General features: G+C 38.7%; 2 protein-coding genes across 4 annotated transcripts in view; one reads left to right on the top strand and one right to left on the bottom strand.

The window, feature by feature from the left end:
- Positions 1–2,436: 2,436 nt before the first annotated feature.
- LOC133587634 (centrosomal protein of 55 kDa-like) lies at positions 2,437–22,327 on the bottom strand. 2 transcript variants are annotated; one of them, XM_061940275.1, is made up of 9 exons: positions 22,204–22,327; positions 21,397–21,506; positions 15,356–15,421; positions 15,050–15,200; positions 14,826–14,955; positions 11,061–11,187; positions 4,662–4,736; positions 4,436–4,552; positions 2,437–2,743 (listed from the first exon to the last, which is right to left on the bottom strand). In XM_061940275.1, the coding sequence occupies exons 2-9, from the start codon at positions 21,475–21,477 to the stop codon at positions 2,561–2,563; spliced, it is 930 nt and encodes a 309-aa protein (XP_061796259.1). In that variant the 5' UTR covers positions 21,478–21,506; positions 22,204–22,327; the 3' UTR covers positions 2,437–2,560. The 2 variants fall into 2 exon arrangements, with proteins under 2 accessions (XP_061796259.1, XP_061796179.1); XM_061940195.2 differs by lacking the exon at positions 22,204–22,327 and adding an exon at positions 21,662–21,810.
- The window catches only part of myofl (myoferlin like), a 96,299-nt gene continuing 95,388 nt past the window's right edge, over positions 22,159–23,069 (top strand). The window contains exon 1 of one of the 2 annotated variants that reach the window (XM_061939198.2): positions 22,159–22,426. In XM_061939198.2, the coding sequence (XP_061795182.1) occupies positions 22,339–22,426 (88 nt within the window). In that variant the 5' untranslated portion in view covers positions 22,159–22,338. The remainder of the gene's footprint in view (positions 22,427–23,069) is intronic. The other variant, XM_061939280.2, reaches the window with a different exon arrangement.

The following is a 23,069-nucleotide window of genomic DNA, read 5'->3' as shown; positions in this document are numbered from 1 at the left end:
TATAAGTCGCATTTTTGGGGGAAATTTGTTTGATAAAACCCAACACCAAGAATAGACATTTGAAAGGCAATTTAAAATAAATAAAGAATAGTGAACAACAGGCTGAATAAGTGTACGTTATCCATCCATCCATTTTCTACCGCTTATTCCCTTTGGGGTCGCGGGGGCGCTGGAGCCTATCTCAGCTACAATCGGGCGGAAGGCGGGGTACACCCTGGACAAGTCGCCACCTCATCGCAGAGCCAACACAGATAGACAGACAACATTCACACTCACATTCACACACTAGGGCCAATTTAGTGTTGCCAATCAACCTATCCCCAGGTGCATGTCTTTGGAAGTGGGAGGAAGCCGGAGTACCCGGAGGGAACCCACGCAGTCACGGGGAGAACATGCAAACTCCACACAGAAAGATCCCGAGCCCGGGATTGAACCCAAGACTACTCAGGACCTTCGTATTGTGAGGCAGATGCACTAACCCCTCTTCCACCGTGAAGCCAAGTGTACGTTATATGAGGCATAAATAACCAACTGAGAAGGTGCCTGGTATGTTAACGTAACATATTATGGTAAGAGTCATTCAAATAACTATAACATATAGAACATGCTATACGTTTACCAAACAATCTGTCACTCCTAATCGCTAAATCCCATGAAATCTTATACGTCTAGTCTCTTACGTGAATGAGCTAAATAATATTATTTGATATTTTACGGTAATGTGTTAATAATTTCACACATAAGTCGCTCCTGAGTATAAGTCGCACCCCCGGACAAACTATGAAAAAAACTGCGACTTATAGTCCGAAAAATATGGTACTTACTTTTGAACATTTGTATTCATTATTTGATTGAACTCCAAATTAGAGAAAATCGAAAATATTAACTCAACAAAATTTCCCGTTCTGGACTGGAGAAATTGTGTTTCAGTTTTGATGTCGTTTTTCTTTTTCTGGTTTTTGAAATAACTTGTTTCAGCGGCCACTCTCTCCCCGAGCTTGGAAATTTGCTCCTGAGTACAGGTGTGAGACAGAAATGATAGCTCGATTCTTTCATATGTCTTGCATGTATGGGGAAAATAAATAAAAATAATCAATGAAGTTAGGGCTGGGCGATATACCGAATATACTCGATATATCGCGGGTTTGTCTCTGTGCGATATAGAAAATGACTATATCGTGATATTCGAGTATGCGTTCTCACGCAGTTGCTTTTAGCTTACACTTCAGGCTCTTCTCACTCTTTCTTGTCGCTCCTTCTCACAGAGACATAAAACAAGCGCACCTTCTTACATACTGTACGTCACATAATGTCGCGCGTGGGTAACGTTAGCTGTGATGCTAGTGGTGCGGTGCGAGTGGTAATACGAGAGAAAGAAGGTGCAAATCTGGTAACAAATGAAGGAAGAGTTAATTCCTAAGAAAAACAGCACAGGGTCCATCGTCTGGTGGTGGTTTGGCTTCAAGCGGGAATATGTCGAACAGACAACCGTAATATGTCAAGTACGCGGCAAAAGTGTTGCTACAAAAAGTAGCAGCACTGCTAATATGTAGCATGACTTGAAAAGTCACCCGCTAGAGAATGAAGAGTGCTTGAAACTCCGCATGTCAACATCTCCGGCCGGTGCCACACCAACAAAATGCCCAAGCAACCATTTCCACATCAACACCGTATGAAAAAAATAGTCAACAACAGAAGGAGATAACGTCCGCAGGAACCTACCACATAGTGAAGGACATACACTATTTAATTTCCTATTACGCAGACATTTTTATTTTGACAGTTATTGAAATATCTTGTGTGACATCATGCACAAAAGTGCACTTTATTTGTTTTAAACTATTGCAGTGGCGTTCTGTACAAAAAGTGCACTTTAATTTAGTGTTGATTTGATAAGTCATCTTAGTGACATCATGCACAAAAGTGCACTCATAGTTTTTTTTAAAATGTCTCTGACAATCTTGCACTTTCTGTTTTGAAAATTATATGAATGTTTGTGCCACTGCTTGATAATTGTTTAATAAATAGTTTTGGTAAATTGACTTAGCTGTGGTTTCCCTCTCTGCATGAAAGTTTAAAATGAGCATATGTTAATGCAGTATGAACAAGAATGTTTTAATGTAGACACATAGAATCATCATACTGCTGTGATTATATGCATCAAGTGTTCATTCAAGGCTAAGGCAAAATATTGAGATATACATCGTGTATCGTGACATGGCCTAAAAATATTGATATTAATAAAAGGCCATATCGCCCAGCCCTAAATGAAGTTAAACAATCACATTTATTAGTAGATCTACATTTAGGAACATTGTGCTGCCTGTAAAGATGTCTCATTCCCCATGTTGCTGTCTGACAAGTACTTATCTCTGCTTTTAAAACGCTAAAAAAAAGGGAATAAACTTTCACAGTGGAGCAACAGCTTTACATCAAGTGTTTATTTAATTCCTTTTTTAGGGTAAATACAAACAACTCAATGAAATAAAGCAGAGTCGTTGAACACAATTGAGTAAATGAACGTGAAGAACTGCAGATCTGAGGAGGTTTGTGGCTCTGCTCAGGCCAGGCAGACGTCCACGTGATTCAGCAGCTCTTCATACTGACTGACTGGATACTGGATCCAGCAAAGAGGACAACTCAGGAAGCTTCCATCCGCTATGCTACTTTCTGATGTCGCAGACAGGCATGGGGTCACGACATCGTCCTCATCCCCCTCATACACAGCTTTGTGCTGTTTTCTCTGATAAAAAGAAGAATCCAAAATAATGAGTACAACTGAAAACAGCTTCAGGTTCCATCCTTAAATAGAGATGATTCATCTACAAACCCCGTTTCCATATGAGTTGGGAAATTGTGTTAGATGTAAATATAAACGGAATACAATGATTTGCAAATCCTTTTCAACCCATATTCAATTGAATGCACTACAAAGACAACATATTTGATGTTCAACCTCATAAACTTTTTTTTTTGTTGCAAATAATAATTAACTTAGAATTTCATGGCTGCAACACGTGCCCAAGTCGTTGGGAAAGGGCATGTTCACCACTGTGTTACATGGCCTTTCCTTTTAACAACACTCAGTAAACGTTTGGGAACTGAGGAGACACATTTTTTAAGCGTCTCAGGTGGAACTCGTTCTCATTCTTGCTTGATGTACAGCTTAAGTTGTTCAACAGTCCGGGGGTCTCCGTTGTGGTATTTTAGGCTTCATAATGCGCCACACATTTTCAATGGGAGACAGGTCTGGACTACAGGCAGGCCAGTCTAGTACCCGCACTCTTTTACTATGAAGCCACGTTGGTGTAACACGTGGCTTGGCATTGTCTTGCTGAAATAAGCAGGGGCGTCCATGGTAACGTTGCTTGGATGGCAACATATGTTGCTCCAAAACCTGTATGTACCTTTCAGCATTAATGGTTGCCTTCACAGATGTGTAAGTTACCCATGTCTTGGGCACTAATACACCCCCATACCATCACAGATGCTGGCTTTTCAACTTTGCTCCTATAACAATCCAGATGGTGCTTTTCCTCTTTGGTCCGGAGGACACGACGTCCACAGTTTCCAAAAACAATTTGAAATGTGGACTCGTCAGACCACAGAACACTTTTCCACTTTGTATCAGTCCATCTTAGATGAGCTCAGGCCCAGTGAAGCCGACGGCGTTTCTGGGTGTTGTTGATAAACGGTTTTCGCCTTGCATAGGAGAGTTTTAACTTGCACTTACAGATGTAGCGACCAACTGTAGTTACTGACAGTGGTTTTCTAAAGTGTTCCTGAGCCCATGTGGTGATATCCTTTACACACTGATGTCGCTTGTTGATGCAGTACAGCCTGAGGGATCGAAGGTCACGGGCTTAGCGGCTTACGTGCAGTGATTTCTCCAGATTCTCTGAACCCTTTGATGATATTACGGACCGTAGATGGTGAAATCCCTAAATTCCTTGCAATAGCTGGTTGAGAAAGGTTTTTCTTAAACTGTTCAACAATTTGCTCACGCATTTGTTGACAAAGTGGTGACCCTCACCCCATCCTTGTTTGTGAATGACTGAGCATTTCATGGAATCTACTTTTATACCCAATCATGGCACCCACCTGTTCCCAATTTGCCTGTTCACCTGTGGGATGTTCCAAATAAGTGTTTGATGAGCATTCCTCAACTTTATCAGTATTTATTGCCACCTTTCCCAACTTCTTTGTCACGTGTTGCTGGCATCAAATTCTAAAGTTAATAATTATTTGCAAAAAAAAAAATGTTTATCAGTTTGAACATCAAATATGTTGTCTTTGTAGCATATTCAATTGAATATGGGTTGAAAATGATTTGCAAATCATTGTATTCCGTTTATATTTACATCTAACACAATTTCCCAACTCATATGGAAACGGAGTTTGTACAAACTCATGAAGTCCTTTGAATCACACACACCTTCGTAGACTTTTTGGTCAGGGTTCTTCGCATTACATTTCGAAATCTGTTCATCTGTTTCTTCAAATATGAAGACTCCTGCACCTCATCCTCCAGCTCTTGAGAGGAAATGCGGACCTAGAAACAAAAATATACACGTTTGCTTTTGTCACCATGATTAAAACTGGGACATCTGTTCATTTTGTTTGTACCGTATGCCAAAGAGATGTTTTTTTGAGTGTCATACCTGTCGCTGCAGGTTTTCAATCTTTTCCTGGTCTGCATGGTAGCGATCTACCATACATCTCCGAAAGATAGAAAACTTGGACAAGAAAAAGAAGAAGTAGATTAACATGTTCTAAAAAACAACAACATAAAGAGCTAGAAATTGCTGCATGAAAATTTCCAAAATGTATTGATAAATTGAGGCCTGTGATGCTAATTGAATGAATTACAGTTTATCATATCAATCCCTGAGTCTCTCTCAGTAGGGTCCCAGGAAATTGATGATAATCACTAGAAATGTCCCAGTGATCGGGATCGGGATCGGCAGCCGAAACAAAAAAAAAACAGTTTAGTGAGGATTATTGACTTAGAAGTGGTTTTGCACTGTACATTGCGTTGAGGATGCGGTCATTCGCTTGTCGCTGTCAAATTTGCGGACAAAGCTAAAATGTATAGTATCACAAATGCGGCTTCTAAACAACGATTTTGTTGCAGCTCGCTCTCAAATTTGAGGTAGTGTTCTGGCAAGACACGCACCTGCCAAGAATTCATACAAATACTGCATGTGCGTAACAAGAAATATGAAAATGTAATTGTGTCTCCCTGAGCGTGGATTCCTTTTAAAGGAAAAATCCTAATTTCCCATCTTAAAGGCCTACTGAAATGCGATTTTCTTATTCAAACGGGGATAGCAGGTCCATTCTATGTGTCATAATTGATCATTTTGTGATATTGCCATATTTTTGCTGAAAGGATTTAGTAGAGAACATCGACGATAAAGTTTGCAACTTTTGGTTGCTGATAAAAAAGCCTTGCCTATACCGGAAGTAGCAGACGAGTAGCGTGACGTCACAGGTTGTGGAGCTCCTCACATCTGCACATTGTTTACAATCATGGCCACCAGCAGCGAGAGCAATTCGGACCGAGAAAGCGACGATTTCCCCATTAATTTGAGCGAGGATGAAAGATTTGTGGATGAGGAAAGTGAGAGTGAAGGACTAGAGTGCAGTGGGAGCGATTCAGATAGGGAAGATGCTGTGAGAGGCGGGTGGGACCTGATATTCAGCTGGGAATGACTAAAACAGTAAATAAACACAAGACATATATATACTCTATTAGCCACAACACAACCAAGCTTATATTTAATATGCCACAAATTAGTCCCGCATAACAAACACCTCCCCTCTCCCGTCTATATAACCCGCCAATACAACTCAAACACCTGCACAACACACTCAATCCCACAGCCCAAAGTACCGTTCACCTCCCCAAAGTTCATACAGCACATATATTTCCCCAAAGTCCCCAAAATTACGTACGTGACATGCACATAGCGGCACGCAGGTACGGGCAAGCGATCAAATGTTTGGAAGCCGCAGCTGCATGCGTACTCACGGTACCGCGTCTGGGCATCCAACTCAAAGTCCTCCTGGTAAGAGTCTCTGTTGTCCCAGTTCTCCACAGGCCAATGGTAAAGATTGACTGTCATCTTTCGGGAATGTAAACAATGAAACACCGGCTGTGTTTGTGTTGCTGCAGCCGGCCGCAATACACCGTTTCCCACCTACAGCTTTCTTCTTTGCTGTCTCCATTGTTAATTGAACAAATTGCAAAAGATTCACCAACACAGATGTCCAGAATACTGTGGAATTTTGCGATGAAAACAGACGACTTAATAGCTGGCCACCATGCTGTCCCAAAATGTCCTCTACAATCCGTGACGTCACGTGCCGGCGTCATCATACCGAGACGTTTTCAGTAGGATATTTTGCGCGAAATTTAAAATTGCACTTTAGTAAGCTAACCCGGCCGTATTGGCATGTGTTGCAATGTTAAGATTTCATCATTGATATATAAACTATCAGACTGCGTGGTCGGTAGTAGTGGGTTTCAGTAGGCCTTTAAAGAGACATCTCTTGACAAAATTAGAAATGACTGGGAAGCAGAATTTGGCAAAGTTTTGGATGACGATGACTGGAAATCTGTATTGATACAAAAAAATTATAGCACATCTTGTTCAAAGATTAATTTAATACAGTTTAAGGTTGTTCATCGCATATATTTTACTAACACTAAACTTTCCAAAATGTATGCCAATATTGCAGATATTTGTAATCGCTGTCAATCGACTCCTGCAAACGTGACACACATGTTCTGGTCCTGTCCCTGTCTGAAAGCCTACTGGATTCATATTTTTAAACATCTTGCAGATGCAGTAAATGTTAAATGGACGCCTTGTGCAGAATTGGCTATTTTTGGAATTCCACCAAACTATCAAAAAATTAAGCAGACTTTTAGGGATAGTATCGCCTTTGCATCATTAATAGCTTGTAGAAGGATTTTATTGGAGTGGAAATCTCAGTTTGCCCCCCAGGCCTCCCTATGGCTTAAGGACCTCATGTTTTTCTTAGATTTAGAGAACATTTCATCAAACATCTATTAACGTTGTTGCCCTAGGGCAGTGGTTCTCAAATGGGGGTACGCGTACCCCTGGGGGTACTTGAAGGTATGCCAAGGGGTACGTGAGATTTTTTTTAAATATTCTAAAAATAGCAACAATTCAAAAATCCTTTATAAATATATTTATTGAATAATACTTCAACAAAATATGAATGTAAGTTTAATAAACTCAGTGAAGCACAAGGTCAGGGTTCTCACTATAATGTCTGTCAAAAAGAACTGTGAAAAGAAATGCAACAATGCAATATTCAGTAGCACAAGGTCAGGTTTCTCACTATAATGTCTGTGAAAAAGAACTGTGAAAAGAAATGCAACAATGCAATATTCAGTGTTGACAGCTAGATTTTTTGTGGACATGTTCCATAAATATTGATGTTAAAGATTTTTTTTTTTTGTGAAGAAATGTTTAGAATTAAGTTCATGAATCCAGATGGATCTCTATTACAATCCCCAAAGAGGGCACTTTAAGTTGATGATTACTTCTATGTGTAGAAATCTTTATTTATAATTGAATCACTTCTTTATTTTTCGACAAGTTTTTAGTTATTTTTATATCTTTTTTTCCAAATAGTTCAAGAAAGACCACTACAAATGAGCAATATTTTGCACTGGTACACAATTTAATACATCAGAAACTGATGACATAGTGCTGTATTTTACTTCTTTATCTCTTTTTTTCAACCAAAAATGCTTTGTTCTGATTAGGGGGTACTTGAATTAAAAAAATGTTCACCGGGGGTACAACACTGAAAAAAGGTTGAGAACCACTGCCCTAGGGTAAACTGGGTATAACACATGGCACACAGACAAGCTTAACCTATTGTTACTATAACAATCTACAAGGTTAATGTAGGTTGCTTCTCTTTCTCTCCCCTCCATTTTTCTGCATTCTTTCGTATCTCAAGTTATCATTACATATATGTATTGTTGCATTTGAACAACTATTGTTGATAATAAAGGTAAAGTATTTGTAATGTTCATTATCAATAGCGCTATTTCTATTGGTATTTGTATTGCTCCATTTGTAGTGTAATAATGCTCATTGTCATTTCCATCCATCCATTTTCTACCGCTTATTCCCTTCGGGGTCGCGGGGGGTGCTGGAGCCTATTGTTTTTATTCAGTGTCACTTCTCTGTATTGTTGTGATTTTTCTTTTTGTTGTTAATTTTTCTTTTTTTTTTTCTTTTAGTCAGTTATTGTGATTCTCTATCTGCTTGTGGTGAAGAGGAAGGCAGTACATTCCTACCCACTGTGACTGAAATGTAGGACGGGGGGTAGGAGGGGGTGTTATTATTTAACTTTTATTATTTTTCTGTAATTTAAAAAAAAAATTGTGTGTTTTCTCAGTACCTGTATTATGATTTCCCTATCAAATGAATAAATAAATATTATTTAAAAAAAAGAAGAAAAAAAAAAGGGACAATCTTTAGCGTGTAACACTGGGACACAATTGCGGTAAAGATCGGCAGCTTATCAAACGATACGTTAATAATACTGTAATCCTAATCATTGTGTAGCAATATCTAGCTATCATTCATATAATTTATAATGCATATCGTCTGTATTGCGCAACCTTAGTTATTTCCTATAAAACATTTTCCGTTCTATAATCTACTGTCAAAGGATCGGATCGGGACTCGAAATCGGATTAAAGCCGAGGCCGAAAAATTAGATCAATATAGGAGGCCAAAAATGTTGGTTGGGAAATCCTTCTTCGAGCCTAAACGAAGAAATCAGACCTAATGGCGGAAAAGGTGGTAGATAAAGCTCTCTCCTCTCTGCTCAGTGCAACATGTCTAAAATCACAATGCAATGCAGTGCTTCTCAATTAATTTCTGTTACGCCCCCCTTGGAAGAAGAAAATATTTTGTGAATATAAATAGTATAATCTGTCTATAAAATTGTTATAACTATACCTCTGCAGAACATTGTAAGCTTATTAACACACGGGTCTTTCCTCGTCTCCCACTATGGTTACAGTGAAGCTACATATGCGTCATTATATTCTGGTATGGCAAAAAAAAAAGCACGAGGTAACATCGCACCCCCACTATTTGAGAAGGAGTGATTTAATGTAACCTGCAAATCTTAGCTGTGCTTTGTCTCATTGTCATTGTTTTTGGTGTTTAAAATACAGCGACTGACTTCTATGTCACACTTGTGATGCATGACGTCGACCCACAAGTCTTCCTTCCACAGCGTCTCGTTCTACTTCCGTAATTGCTACGCCATCAAAGGGTGAGTATTTGTGTTTTTGTCTGACCCCCATTTTATTAACACTGTTAAACTGATTTTTACACATATGATAGTTAAAACTTCACTTGTACAAACCCCGTTTCCATATGAGTTGGGAAATTGTGTTAGATGTAAATATAAACAGAATACAATGATTTGCAAAGCCTTTTCAACCCATATTCAGTTGAATATGTTACAAATACAACATATTTGATGTTCAAACGGATAAACATTTTTTTTTGTTGCAAATAATCATTAACTTTAGAATTTGATGCCAGCAACACGTGACAGAGAAGTTGGGAAAGGTGGCAATAAATACTGATAAAGTTGAGGAACGCTCATCAAACACTTATTTGGAACATCCCACAGGTGAACAGGCAAATTAGGAACAGGTGGGTGCCATGATTGGGTATAAAAGTAGATTCCATGAAATGCTCAGTCATTCACAAACAAGGATGGGGCGAGGGTCACCACTTTGTCAACAAATGCGTGAGCAAATTGTTGAACAGTTTAAGAAAAACATTTCTCAACCAGCTATTGCAAGGAATTTAGGGATTTCACCATTTACGGTCTGTAATATCATCAAAGGGTTCGGAGAATCTGGAAAAATAACTGCACGTAAGCAGCTAAGCCCGTGACCATCGATCCCTCAGGCTGTACTGCATTACAAGCGACATCAGTGTGTAAAGGATATCACCACATTGGCTCAGGAACACTTCAGAAACCCCCTGTCAGTAACTACAGTTGGTCGCTACATCTATAAGTGCAAGTTAAAACTCTCCCATGCAAGGCGAAAACCGTTTATCAACAACACCCAGAAACGCCGTCGGCTTCGCTGGGCCTGAGCTCATCTAAAATGGACTGATACAAAGTGGAAAAGTGTTCTGTGGTCTGACGAGTCCACATTTCAAATTGTTTTTGGAAACTGTGGATGTCGTGTCCTCCGGACCAAAGAGGAAAAGCACCATCCGGATTGTTATAGGCGCAAAGTTGAAAAGCCAGCATCTGTGATGGTATGGGGGTGTATTAGTGCCCAAGACATGGGTAACTTACACATCTGTGAAGGCGCCATTAATGCTGAAAGGTACATACAGGTTTTGGAGCAACATATGTTGCCATCCAAGCAACGTTACCATGGACGCCCCTGCTTATTTCAGCAAGACAATGCCAAGCCACGTGTTACATCAACGTGGCTTCATAGTAAAAGAGTGCGGGTACTAGATTGGCCTGCCTGTAGTCCAGACCTGTCTCCCATTGAAAATGTGTGGCGCATTATGAAGCCTAAAATACCACAACGGAGACCCCCGGACTGTTGAACAACTTAAGCTGTACATCAAGCAAGAATAGGAAAGAATTCCACCGGAGAAGCTTAAAAAATGTGTCTCCTCAGTTCCCAAACATTTACTGAGTGTTGTTAAAAGGAAAGGCCATGTAACACAGTGGTGAACATGCCCTTTCCCAACTACTTTGGCACGTGTTGCAGCCATGAAATTCTAAGTTAATTATTATTTGCAAAAAAATAATAAAGTTTATGAGTTTGAACATCAAATATCTTGTCTTTGTAGTGCATTCAATTGAATATGGGTTGAAAAGGATTTGCAAATCATTGTATTCCGTTTATATTTACATCTAACACAATTTCCCAACTCATATTGAAACGGGGTTTGTATTGTTTCCTACTGGAAAAATGTAAACAAATATGAGGTCGGGCTGTGGTTCTTTACCTGCAGTCTGTCCTCATCCATTTTGCTCTGGAGTTCATTTATGTACTGCTCATTCTCCTCACAGCGGTGATGATAACCTTCAAGCTTTTGTTTGAGGTCATTCACCTCACACTCCTTTTCCACACACCTGCAAGTTAGTTTGAAGTACATGTAGTCTATCTACACCATGGGTGCCAGACGTACGGCCCTAGGGCCGGATCAAGCTCGCGAACAGGTTTTATCCGGCCCGCAGGAGGAGTTTAAGCACTTCTTTGTGGGCATCAGGTGAAAGTGCAGCAGCTTGAGAACAATACAGAAAAACTCATGTCGAACCTTAAAAATACACTAAATGAGACAACCTATTAAATACTGTATGTAAGGTTGCACTTCTGGCGCTAGAGGACTGGAGTGGAGGTGCAGGTACTTCGAGAAAACACTCAAATAGACAAACTATGACTGAAAGTGGTATTTTTAGACTGTAAGGCTGTACTTCTGGTGCCAAAAACACTTCAGAAAAGGTGCAGCAGCATAAAAAACATAGTGTAAACCCAGTACAATGTTATTGTAGCTACATCCTATGCAGGGGTGTCAAACGTACGGCCCGAGGGCCAAATCAGGCCAGCAAACAGGTTTTATCCGGCCCACGCGATGAGTTTGCTAAGTTAAAAAATGAACCTGAAATTTTTGAATGAAAGAAACAGCTGTTCTAAATGTGTCCACTGCATGTCGCAATAGCAATTCTTTGTATCTTTGTAGATGATGCTACATATGTACAAAATAAACCACATGATGTCGGTACATCAGTCGGGGAAAATGATCAAAGTACATAAATAACATCCTGTAATTTGATTTTGATACCATTTTTTTTTCTTGATAGATTGAAAATTAACACCAATGAGTTGACTGATGAAAATTATCACATAATTTATTCAGAAAATATAAATAACGACAAATAAAGATAGAATACCATTAACCGCAACATGTACAGTCGTGGTCAAAAGTTTACATACACTAGTAAAGAACATAATGTCATGGCTGTCTTGAGTTTCCAATCATTTCTACAACTCTTATTTTTTTTGTGATAGAGTGATTGGAGCGCATACCGTATTTTTCGGACTATAAGTCGCATTTTTTTTCATAGTTTGGCCGGGGGTGCGACTTATACTCAGGAGTGACTTATGTGTGAAATGATTAACACATTACCGTAAAATATCAAATAATATTATTTAGCTCATTCACGTAAGAGACTAGACGTATAAGATTTCATGGGATTTAGCGATTAGGAGTGACAGATTGTTTGGTAAACGTATAGCATGTTCTATATGTTATAGTTATTTGAATTACTCTTACCATAATATGTTACGTTAACATACCAGGCATCATATAACGTACACTTATTCAGCCTGTTGCATACCTGCCAACTTTTGAAATCAGAAAAACCTAGTAGCCAGGGTCCAGGGGCCGCAGGCCCCGGTAGGTCCAGGACAAAGTCCTGGTGGGGGGTTCAGGCTTCGCCCCCCGACGCAAAATGATTGATTGCATTCAGACAGGTTAAAATGTTGCTAAAACCATCACTTTTCTATCAGTCACAGTGACTTTTCAAAAGAAAAATATTACAGCAAAAATCATATGGGTTGATTGACATGTTTATTCTGTAAGCTAACTTCAATAGTTTGAAATTATTTTGACAGCTAATGCCAGTTATCCTGTCAACCTTTCACAAGACTTCAATTTGTTAATTGAAAGTATAAACAGTATAAACACTTTTTACAGTAAACAAATGGTAAAACAGTACTAAACAATTCCATTAAAAAAAAAATTGGTGTCATTATTAACTTTCTGTCCAAGCTTGTATAATCTACTGCCTTGTTCAATTGTAAAAAATATTCTGTGCCTAAAATTCACATTTCTATCACAATTATCATACTGTAAACATGGTAAGCTAACTTCATTAAAATTAATAGTCCTGTCAATAGCATGGAATTACAATTCAAATGTAGTTTTTTTGTAAGCCTTTCAAAAGAATTCAAAATATGAAAAATTAATGAAAATTAATTTAAGCCATCAGACACTTGAAAAGTGGCACATCACATCTCTAATGTAATCATTTTAACTTTTCAACAGAAATAGCACAGCAAAAATATTAAGGACATACTTATGTATTTTGGTAGTTATGCTGTCAACATTTAACAAGATTTCTTCAACTTGGACTTGAAAGCATAAATAGTATAAACACTTTTAACAGTATAACAGTACTAAACAATTCCAATAGATAACATTGGTGTCATTACCTTTTTGTGGCTAAAATCCGAAAAACTTTGAAAATTTTCCACTTGTATCGCTAGCAACGGCATTAGACTTGTGTTTTTTTGTCCCAACGTGGTCTTTTACATCGCTAATTCCTCCGTGTCCGATCGAAAAATCTTGTCTGCACAAGATGCAATTCGCGTAGTTTTCACCCTTTTTGGAACGGATAATTATTCCCGGATAGGCTTTTGAATATTCTTCACGGAATGACTGCAGTTTTCTTTTCGGTTTAAGACTCGTTTGCGATTTTTCTCCGGCTGATTCCATGATCGTTCGCTCGTAGCGGTGCTATAAATAGCCTCGCGCACGGCATTCGGAATGGCTCGATAGGAAGTTACGGGAAGCAGTGTCGATTGTCATTGTTCTTACGCGATTTCATGAATAAAACTTTTAATAAAAATTTTTTTTTTAATTAATGAAAAACCGTATTTTTTATCACTGCAACCGTAACCCGGAATAGGTTGATGAAAACCGTACTAATTACGGGAAAACCGGAGTAAAGTAAAAAAGTTAAAGTACCAATGATTGTCACACACACTAGGTGTGGCGAAATTATTCTCTGCATTTGACCCATCACCCTTGATCACCCCCTGGGAGGTGAGGGGAGCAGTGGGCAGCAGCGGTGGCCGCGCCCGGGAATCATTTTTGGTTATTTAACCCCCAATTCCAACCCTTAATGCTGAGTGCCAAGCAGGGAGGTAATGGGTCCCATTTTTATAGTCTTTGGTATGACTCGGCCGGGGTTTGAACTCACAACCTACCGATCTCAGGGCGGACACTCTAACCACTAGGCCACTGAGTAGGTAGTTGGCAGGTATGCTTTTATCAAATAAATTTCCCTAAAAAATGCGACTTATACTCCAGTGCGACTTATATATGTTTTTTTCCTTCTTTATTATACATTTTCGGCCGGTGCGACTTATACTCCGAAAAATCCGGTACTTGTTTGTCACAAAAAACGTTCTTGAAGTTTGGTTCTTGGGTCAAAAGTATACATACAGCTGTGTCAATATTTGGTTACATATCCCTTGGCAAGTTTCACTGCATTAAGGCGCTTTTGGTAGCCATCCACAAGCTTCTGGCAAGCTTCTGGTTGAATTTTTCACCACTCCTCTTGACAAAATTGGTGCAGTTCAGCTAAATGTGTTGGTTTTATGACATGGACTTGTTTCTTCAGCATTGTCCACACATTTAAGTCAGGACTTTGGGAAGGCCATTCTAAAACCTTAATTCTAAAACCCCAACAAAATTATGATTTGTACAATGTCAGAATGTGCTTGTTCTATTTTTAAACAAAGAAAGCAATCTGAAGTTGTCTTTATTTTTAGGTTATCGTGCCGTGATCTTACCAGTCCGGCCCACTGGAGAGTAGATTTTTCTCCATGTGGCCCCCGACCTAAAATGAGTTTGACACCCCTGATCTACACTGTGACAACTCTGTTGCTTTTTACTTATTCTTTTTTTAACCAGCATACACACCTGTCATTGGCCTGTGCAAAGTCCTCGTGGGCCTCGTCGAGCTGCTGCTCGAGTATCGCCAGCTTGACTTGATCTTTCGCCAGGGAGCTTTCAAAGTAATCTATGAAGTCGCTGAGGCTGTCTCGATTTCCTGTGGTGAGCAAGGAAACAAAACAACGTCGTCTTACAAATCTTGTTGTTGTCTTTGCGGTTCCGCCTTTGGTGACACACAGCCTGTGTCTTACCCTCTGAAAGGTCCTTATTGTGTTGCTTTGACTGGGCCTGGGTGGTCTCATCCAGCTTCTTCTTCAACCACGTCATTTTGTTCACAACTGCCCTCACGTAGGCCTCTCTCTGCTGGTCGTAAACATGCCAGTGATGGTTCTTGGCCAAGGCCTTGGATGCGGGAGATGGGATTGAACACAACATTGATAAGCACATAACACCAAAGGAGCAAACAACCAGCACTCAACTAAAACACAAAAAGCAAAACAAAACAGAGCGATGAAAGAGAAATTGAAAGAACTGCAAAGTTGCAAACAGGTATTTACCTCATCGAGTTTCTTTTGGAGCTCAGCTGCATCACTGGAGGATGCTTGCTCATGGGAAGCATTTCCCTTTTAAAATAGTCAAATCAGCACAGCATGTTCATACAGTATGTGGAAAGAAAACAGTTAGGGCCATCTAGTGGTGATTACTAGTAGGTCACACATTTGGCATAGCATTATTTTACAGCCTCACTGCAACAGGACATTTTTTTCCTTAAATTGTCTGAACAACGAAAAATCCCACAACTAGATAAAAGTACTGTTTATTCTCATAGTGGGCAGGTGTTTGTATTTACTTAACTGCAGAGAGGACCAGGCGTATTTAAGGTGATATTTTTTTTTGTATTATTTACACAAATAATGATAATTAAAGCAATATATCGGGGCTCAAATTTTACCGCGGCAACTACAGCAAGTGCCGCGACCGCCCTCGTCTTTCGGCGTAATGCCCAAAAAAATGGACCAACATTTGCGGCAAGAACATGCCGTGACCGCCCTTGACTTTTATCTTGTTAATGGACGAGGGCTGTAACAGTAAACGGTACACTGATAATTTGCGATAGTTAGGAATACAGTTTAATTTTTTAATTACCGAAAAAGCGTCATTTATCAATGTGTACAGCTCCACTAATGGACATTGGAGTGTTACTTTCAAAGGCAAAATTAAAGTATTGCTAGAAACATAATTTTATATGGGACTTTATTGTATTATATGTATAGAAAAAAGCATTAAACACCACCAGAATTAGAGATATTACAAGTCAAAGTGATGAAGCTTAGTGTTACGCTCATGACTTGGTGTAACTAAACATTACCCTATAAGATGAAGGCAATTGCATTTTATTGATATTTGAAATGTATTCAATGTTTATAAATGAATATTTAAATATACTAAATGTAAAAAAGGGAATAAATATTCAAAATAAGATCATTAAATGAAATCTAGTTTGGTTACGCCATCATGAGCGCAACACAAGGTTGTAAAAGTTTCAACTACAATTCTAAATAAGATGTCAAAAGCCAACTGAAATCAAATACACACAGCTTAAAGATTGATCAATACCTATTTAAATTTAGTAATACATAAATATGATGATTTATCAAAATATAAAAGAAACATACCTGAACAGAACGCTCATGATGGTTACACCAAAAAGTAATGCTATGAATCGCGTTTTTCCAAGTTTTTGGGGCATTTTTATGCTATTTCCAAGCATCTCCTTTTTATTATCGTTGATTTTAAATGGTCAAACTAATGCATATTATATATGCATGCCCTAGTAAACAAAAAAAAAGTCATATTTATTTTGATTGTTACATTTTGAAGTACATTTGTGCAGGTGGGTGCGAATGTACCCATTACCAGAGCTGTACACTAATGCATTTTCGGCAACACGAAGTCGGGGGCATGCACACTAGCGGTGTTTGGCTGGATAATCATGGCAGACAAGCGACACGGACTTTGCTGCGGAGACTTCCCCTCGGGGTAAACGGAGCCCAGTGCTTGTTTTAACGTCATTTTCTCTCGCTTCCCGGCGTCGGTTTAAGAGCGCACTGCTGTGTTTAGATGGAGACAGGTGTGGACAATATTAGAGACAGACGCACTTGTCCCCACACTGAAAGTATACAGCGAAGGAGAAAACTATTTGATATTTTGCAGCAGGCGATGTGTCTTGAACGTTGTCACAACTTGTTTATAAAGTCTTTACTTTGTTTACTGGGATGTTCACTCGTCCTTTATTTAACTGCAAACTGTATCAGTGTTCAAATAACATCAATACTGGCTAAAATGTTTTGTCATCTCATCAAATTGAACGCAGGCTGTGAAGACTGTTTATTCAAAGTGGGAGGGATCACTCCGGGGTTGTTTTTGTTGGCCAAACTGTTGTACTGAAACACTAGGGAGGCGTTGGAGAAGAACAAAGCTTGTTTATTAGACTTCATTAGCCAAACTGCTTTGTGTTTTATTTTGATATCAAAAATTAAACACAGGGGGTTTTTTACATTAATTGTGTTTTTTTCATGTCACTAAGGCGTTACTTCAAAAATCCTTCATGTGACACATCATTTTGTTAATGTTTTATTGTGTATAGTTAATTACTATACGACATATTTCGGCTCAAACTCTTAATGGATCTGTCTTGATACAACATCTATTGTACATATAAATGTACATCACTTAAAAAAATTAAATAAATAAAAACTCTCTCTATCAAAATGTAAAAATAGAGATAAAGGCACCATGTAATGACAAAAAGCTGACAAGTTGATGTTATTAAAGAATTAAAAACATAATATGTGTCTATAAATATATGGATAAGGTTTATCTATAGTCTTTTTATTAGACATTACAAATGACATGATGGTATTACGTTCACACCCCAACACTGCTTTACCTAACAATCAGTACTCATGGTTTCAATATTGATAACAATAATCTTAATTATTACTTTAGCCATATTGCCTTGAACTTAAAAAATTTAAATTCGAGGCCTGAATATATCTTACTGTTAATATATATTGATGACTCTGTTATATTCCTCCGAGTACAGATCGATCACTCTGCTATCTGTCTAAGAGAGCACAGGTTCGAGGTTCAATGTGCACAATTGAACATCTTTGTTGCTCAAACAGTGATGTGTTTGCATAACTTTAGCTTGTGGTATATCGTTTTCTTGATGTGGAAAGACTAAAATAATGTGTCTTGTATTCATGTTAGCATTTAAGAAAGCTAGCGAGCTAGCGCTAGTCAGTCTGCGAGTTTATCAAAGTGCAGTTATCATCACGGTTTTCATCATTTTAATTTAAAACGGTAATACTAAAAGTCAGAAGTTTTCAGAATCAGATTTATTGGCCTAGTACAGGGGTGTCAAACTCATTTTAGCTCAGGGGCCGCATGGAGGAAAATCTGGACTATTAAAATCCGTCCATCCATTTTCTACCGCTTGTCCCTTTTGTCCCTGTCTCAGCTGCATTCGGGCGGAAGGCGGTTTACACCCTGGACAAGTCGCCACCTCATCACAGGGCCAACACAGATAGACAGACAACATTCACACTCACATTTATACACTAGGGCCAATTTAGTGTTGCCAATCAACCTAAATCATAGCATTACAACTACAAAATAAAGACAACTTCAGATTGTTTTCTTTGTGTTACTTTGGCCAAAAATATCAATCAATCAATCAATGTTTATTTATATAGCCCTAAATTACAAGTGTCTCAAAGGGCTGCACAAGCCAAAACGACATCCTCGGTACAGAGCCCACATAAGGGCAAGGAAAAACTCACCCCAGTGGGACGTCGATGTGAATGACGATGAGAAACCCTGGAGAGGACCGCATATGTGGGTAACCCCCCCTCTAGGGGAGACCGAATGCAATGGGTGTCGAGTGGGTCTGACATAATATTGTGAGAGTCCAGTCCATAGTGGATCCAACATGATAGTAAGAGTCCAGTCCATAGTGGGGCCAGCAGGACACCACACACACACATATATATATATGTGTATATATATATGTATATATACATATACAACACTAACTAACAACACTAATATATATATGTATATATATATATATATATATATATATATATATATATATATATATATATATATATATATATATATATATATATATATATATATATATATATATATATATGTGTATAATATCATGAGGTGAATCTTTATATATATATATATATATGTATGATATCATGAGGTGAATCTTTATACATGTATATTTATACATCCATCCATCCATTTCCTACCGCTTATCCCTTTTGGTGTCGCGGGGGGTGCTGGAGCCTATCTCAGCTACAATCGGGCAGAAGGCGGTGTACACCCTGGACAAGTCGCCACCTCATCACAGGGCCAACACAGATAGACAGACAACATTCACACTCACATTCACACACTAGGGCCAATTTAGTGTTGCCAATCACTCTATCACCTATCCCCAGGTGCATGTCTTTGGAAGTGGGAGGAAGCCGGGAGTACCCGGAGGGAACCCACGCAGTCACGGGGAGAACATGCAGAAAGATCCCGAGCGCAGGATCGAACCCAGGACCTTCGTATTGTGAGGCAGAGGCACAAACCCCTCTGTCACTGTGCTGCTCATATTTATACAAACCCCGTTTCCATATGAGTTGGGAAATTGTGTTAGATGTAAATATAAACAGAATACAATGATTTGCAAATCATTATCAACCCATATTCAGTAGAATATGCTACAAAGACAACATATTTGATGTTCAAACTGATAAACATTTTATTTTTTGCAAATAATCATTAACTTTAGAATTTGATGCCTGCAACACGTGACAAAGAAGTTGGGAAAGGTGGCAATAAATACTGATAAAGTTGAGGAATGCTCATCAAACACTTATTTGGAACATCCCACAGGTGAACAGGCAAATTGGGAACAGGTGGGTGCCATGATTGGGTATAAAAACAGCTTCCCAAAAAATGCTTAGTCTTTCACAAGAAAGGATGGGGCGAGGTACACCCCTTTGTCCACAACTGCGTGAGCAAATAGTCAAACAGTTTAAGAACAACGTTTCTCAAAGTGCAATTGCAAGAAATTTAGGGATTTCAACATCTACGGTCCATAATATCATCAAAAGGTTCAGAGAATCTGGAGATATCACTCCACGTAAGCGGCATGGCCGGAAACCAACATTGAATGACCGTGACCTTCGATCCCTCAGACGGCACTGTATCAAAAACCGACATCAATCTCTAAAGGATATCACCACATGGGCTCAGGAACACTTCAGAAAACCACTGTCACTAAATACAGTTCGTCGCTACATCTGTAAGTGCAAGTTAAAGCTCTACTATGCAAAGCGAAAGCCATTTATCAACAACATCCAGAAACGCCGCCGGCTTCTCTGGGCCCGAGATCATCTAAGATTGGACTCATGCAAAGTGGAAAAGTGTTCTGTGGTCTGACGAGTCCACCATTTCAAATTGTTTTTGGAAATATTCGACATCGTGTCATCCGGACCAAAGGGGAAGCAAACCATCCAGACTGTTATTGACGCAAAGTTGAAAAGCCAGCATCTGTGATGGTATGGGGGTGCATTAGTGCCCAAGGCATGGGTAACTTACACATCTGTGAAGGCACCATTAATGCTGAAAGGTACATACAGGTTTTGGAACAACATGCTGCCATCTAAGCGCTGTCTTTTCATGGACGCCCCTGCTTATTTCAGCAAGATAATGCCAAGCCACATTCAGCATGTGTTACAACAGCGTGGCTTTGTAAAAAAAGAGTGCGGGTACTTTCCTGGCCCACCTGCAGTCCAGACTTGTCTCCCATCGAAAATGTGTGGCGCATTATGAAGCGAAAATACGACAGCGGAGACCCCGGACTGTTGAACGACTGAAGCTCTACATAAAACAAGAATGGGAAAGAATTCCACTTTCAAAGCTTTAACAATTAGTTCCCTCAGTTCCCAATTGTTTATTTAGTGTTGTTAAAAGAAAAGGTGATGTAACACAGTGGTGAACATGTCCTTTCCCAACTACTTTGGCACGTGTTGCAGCCATGAAATTCTAAGTTAATTATCATTTGCAAAAAAGTTTATGAGTTTGAACATCAAATATCTTGTCTTTGTAGTGCATTCAATTGAATATGGGTTGAAAAGGATTTGCAAATCATTGTATTTCCTTTATATTTACATCTAACACAATTTCCCAACTCATATGGAAACGGGGTTTGTACATGTATATTTATATATTAATCGGCATTACAAGCGGCCCCTCTGAGGGCAGCCAAAACTGCGACGTGGCCCTCAATGAAAAAAGTTTGACACCCCTGGGTCCAGGTGATTAATTCACCAACAAAGATTGAGTCATGGCAGTGCATTTATCTGCAGTAATCACATCATGTGTCTTTACTGTTCAAACGGATTGATTGGGGGTAAACTAAAAGGTCATGATGTAATAGATGCAACTATGTTGTGTGTTTATGGCAACATTCCAAGCATATAATTAGTAACCATATAAAAACTATATATTTTTTTTTTTTTTTTACCTTAGGATCACACAAAATAGTAAACTTGTTCTTCAAGAGAATCCTCCTGCCAGGTGTTGAATACATCTTGCAGGATGACATGTCTGTTCTTTCTCCACACCAGAGTGAAACTAGTATGAAGAGGAAGAGCAAAAACAGAAAAGAAACTATTACGCAAAACAGCAACAATATTAAAGCTAACGTTGCAGTAGCTAGCTGAGCTCCAACAACCTGTTCGTAAATGGAAAAATAGAAATTGTGAAAAGCAATGAAACATGTGGGTTACCTGACGAAGTGAAGACAAATCACAGAATATTGTGCGAGGAGATCACTTATATTTGAATCAAACGATGAAAGACTTCAAACAGCATTTTTTTTTTTAAACTAACAGCAATGAGAAACTAAAGACGCATTTAGGGACACTCAAACAATTTTAAAGACTAGCGTGATCCACTGGATATTATCCTCAAAAATTAAAAACAGGGTTTATTTTTAGTGATATAATAACGTGTGATAGTATTGATAGTGAAAAATACACCCGTATCTTCTCTACTTTGTGTCAAATATTAAGAAAGTTTTTTTATTCCCCACGGCACCGGAAGGGGTCCGCGTTTTGGTTTGCCGCCACTGAGAGGCGCTGCTGCACAGTTGTTATCTACAGGTACTATCCGCTCAATTGAAGCGTCAAACTATATCGACTTCCATCCATCCATTTTTCTACCGTTTGTCCCTTAAAAGATAAAATGTCAAACAAAACGCGGTGTTAAAGGAAAGGCAGAATACGCGTAGTTGATATTTTAAATGTGCCGTCGTTGCTTGGGAAGTCACCTGAGTCAGCCTGACTAACGCATCGCGATCTCCTCCTCCCTCCTTAGCTGCTCCTTTCAGTTCCCTCTGACTCTCTCCGGGTTAATATGGTCCTCCTCTGAGAATACATTTGGATTTACTGGATTTATTACCGAAATGTTGCGGGTAGTTGTTGAATCTGCATGTGGGATCCCCAAAAAGAAACTTGGAAACCCTGATCCGATTACCACTGTTTTGTTTAGAGGTGAGATGTATTTAAAATCATTATTAATTGGACTGTAGAAAAAAAGTCTGACTTTTGACTTTTGACTTTGACATAGTAAAGACTATGTCAAAGTGAAAATGACTGTATACGAATATAATACTAAAGACTATGTCTTTACTATTATATTTTTTTCCTTTCATATTGTTTTTTTTTCTTTCTTTAGCTTAATTTCAAAGTCATCATGTGGCCATGATCACACACATTTGAATAACGTCACTATTTTTTAATAATGATAATTGTCTGGACATGAACAATTCTACAAGTGATTTCTTAACTTTCTTAGGCTATTGGTTATAGTTTATTGAGTACCGTATTTTTCGGAGTATAAGTCTCTCCAGAGTATAAGTCGCACCGGCCGAAAATGCATAATAAAGAAGGAAAAAAACATATATAAGTCGCATTTTTGGGGGGAAATTTATTTGATAAAACCCAACACCAAGAATAGACATTTGGAAGGCAATTTAAAATAAATAAAGAATAGTGAACAACAGGCTGAATAAGTGTACGTTATATGAGGCATAAATAACCAACTGAGAACGTGCCTGGTATGTTAACGTAACATATTATGGTAAGAGTCATTCAAATAACTATAACATATAGAACATGCTATACGTTTACCAAA

The sequence above is a fragment of the Nerophis lumbriciformis genome, linkage group LG02 (assembly GCF_033978685.3).
Source record: "Nerophis lumbriciformis linkage group LG02, RoL_Nlum_v2.1, whole genome shotgun sequence".
Lineage (NCBI taxonomy): Eukaryota > Metazoa > Chordata > Actinopteri > Syngnathiformes > Syngnathidae > Nerophis > Nerophis lumbriciformis.
This window is presented reverse-complemented; position numbering and strand designations above follow the sequence as displayed.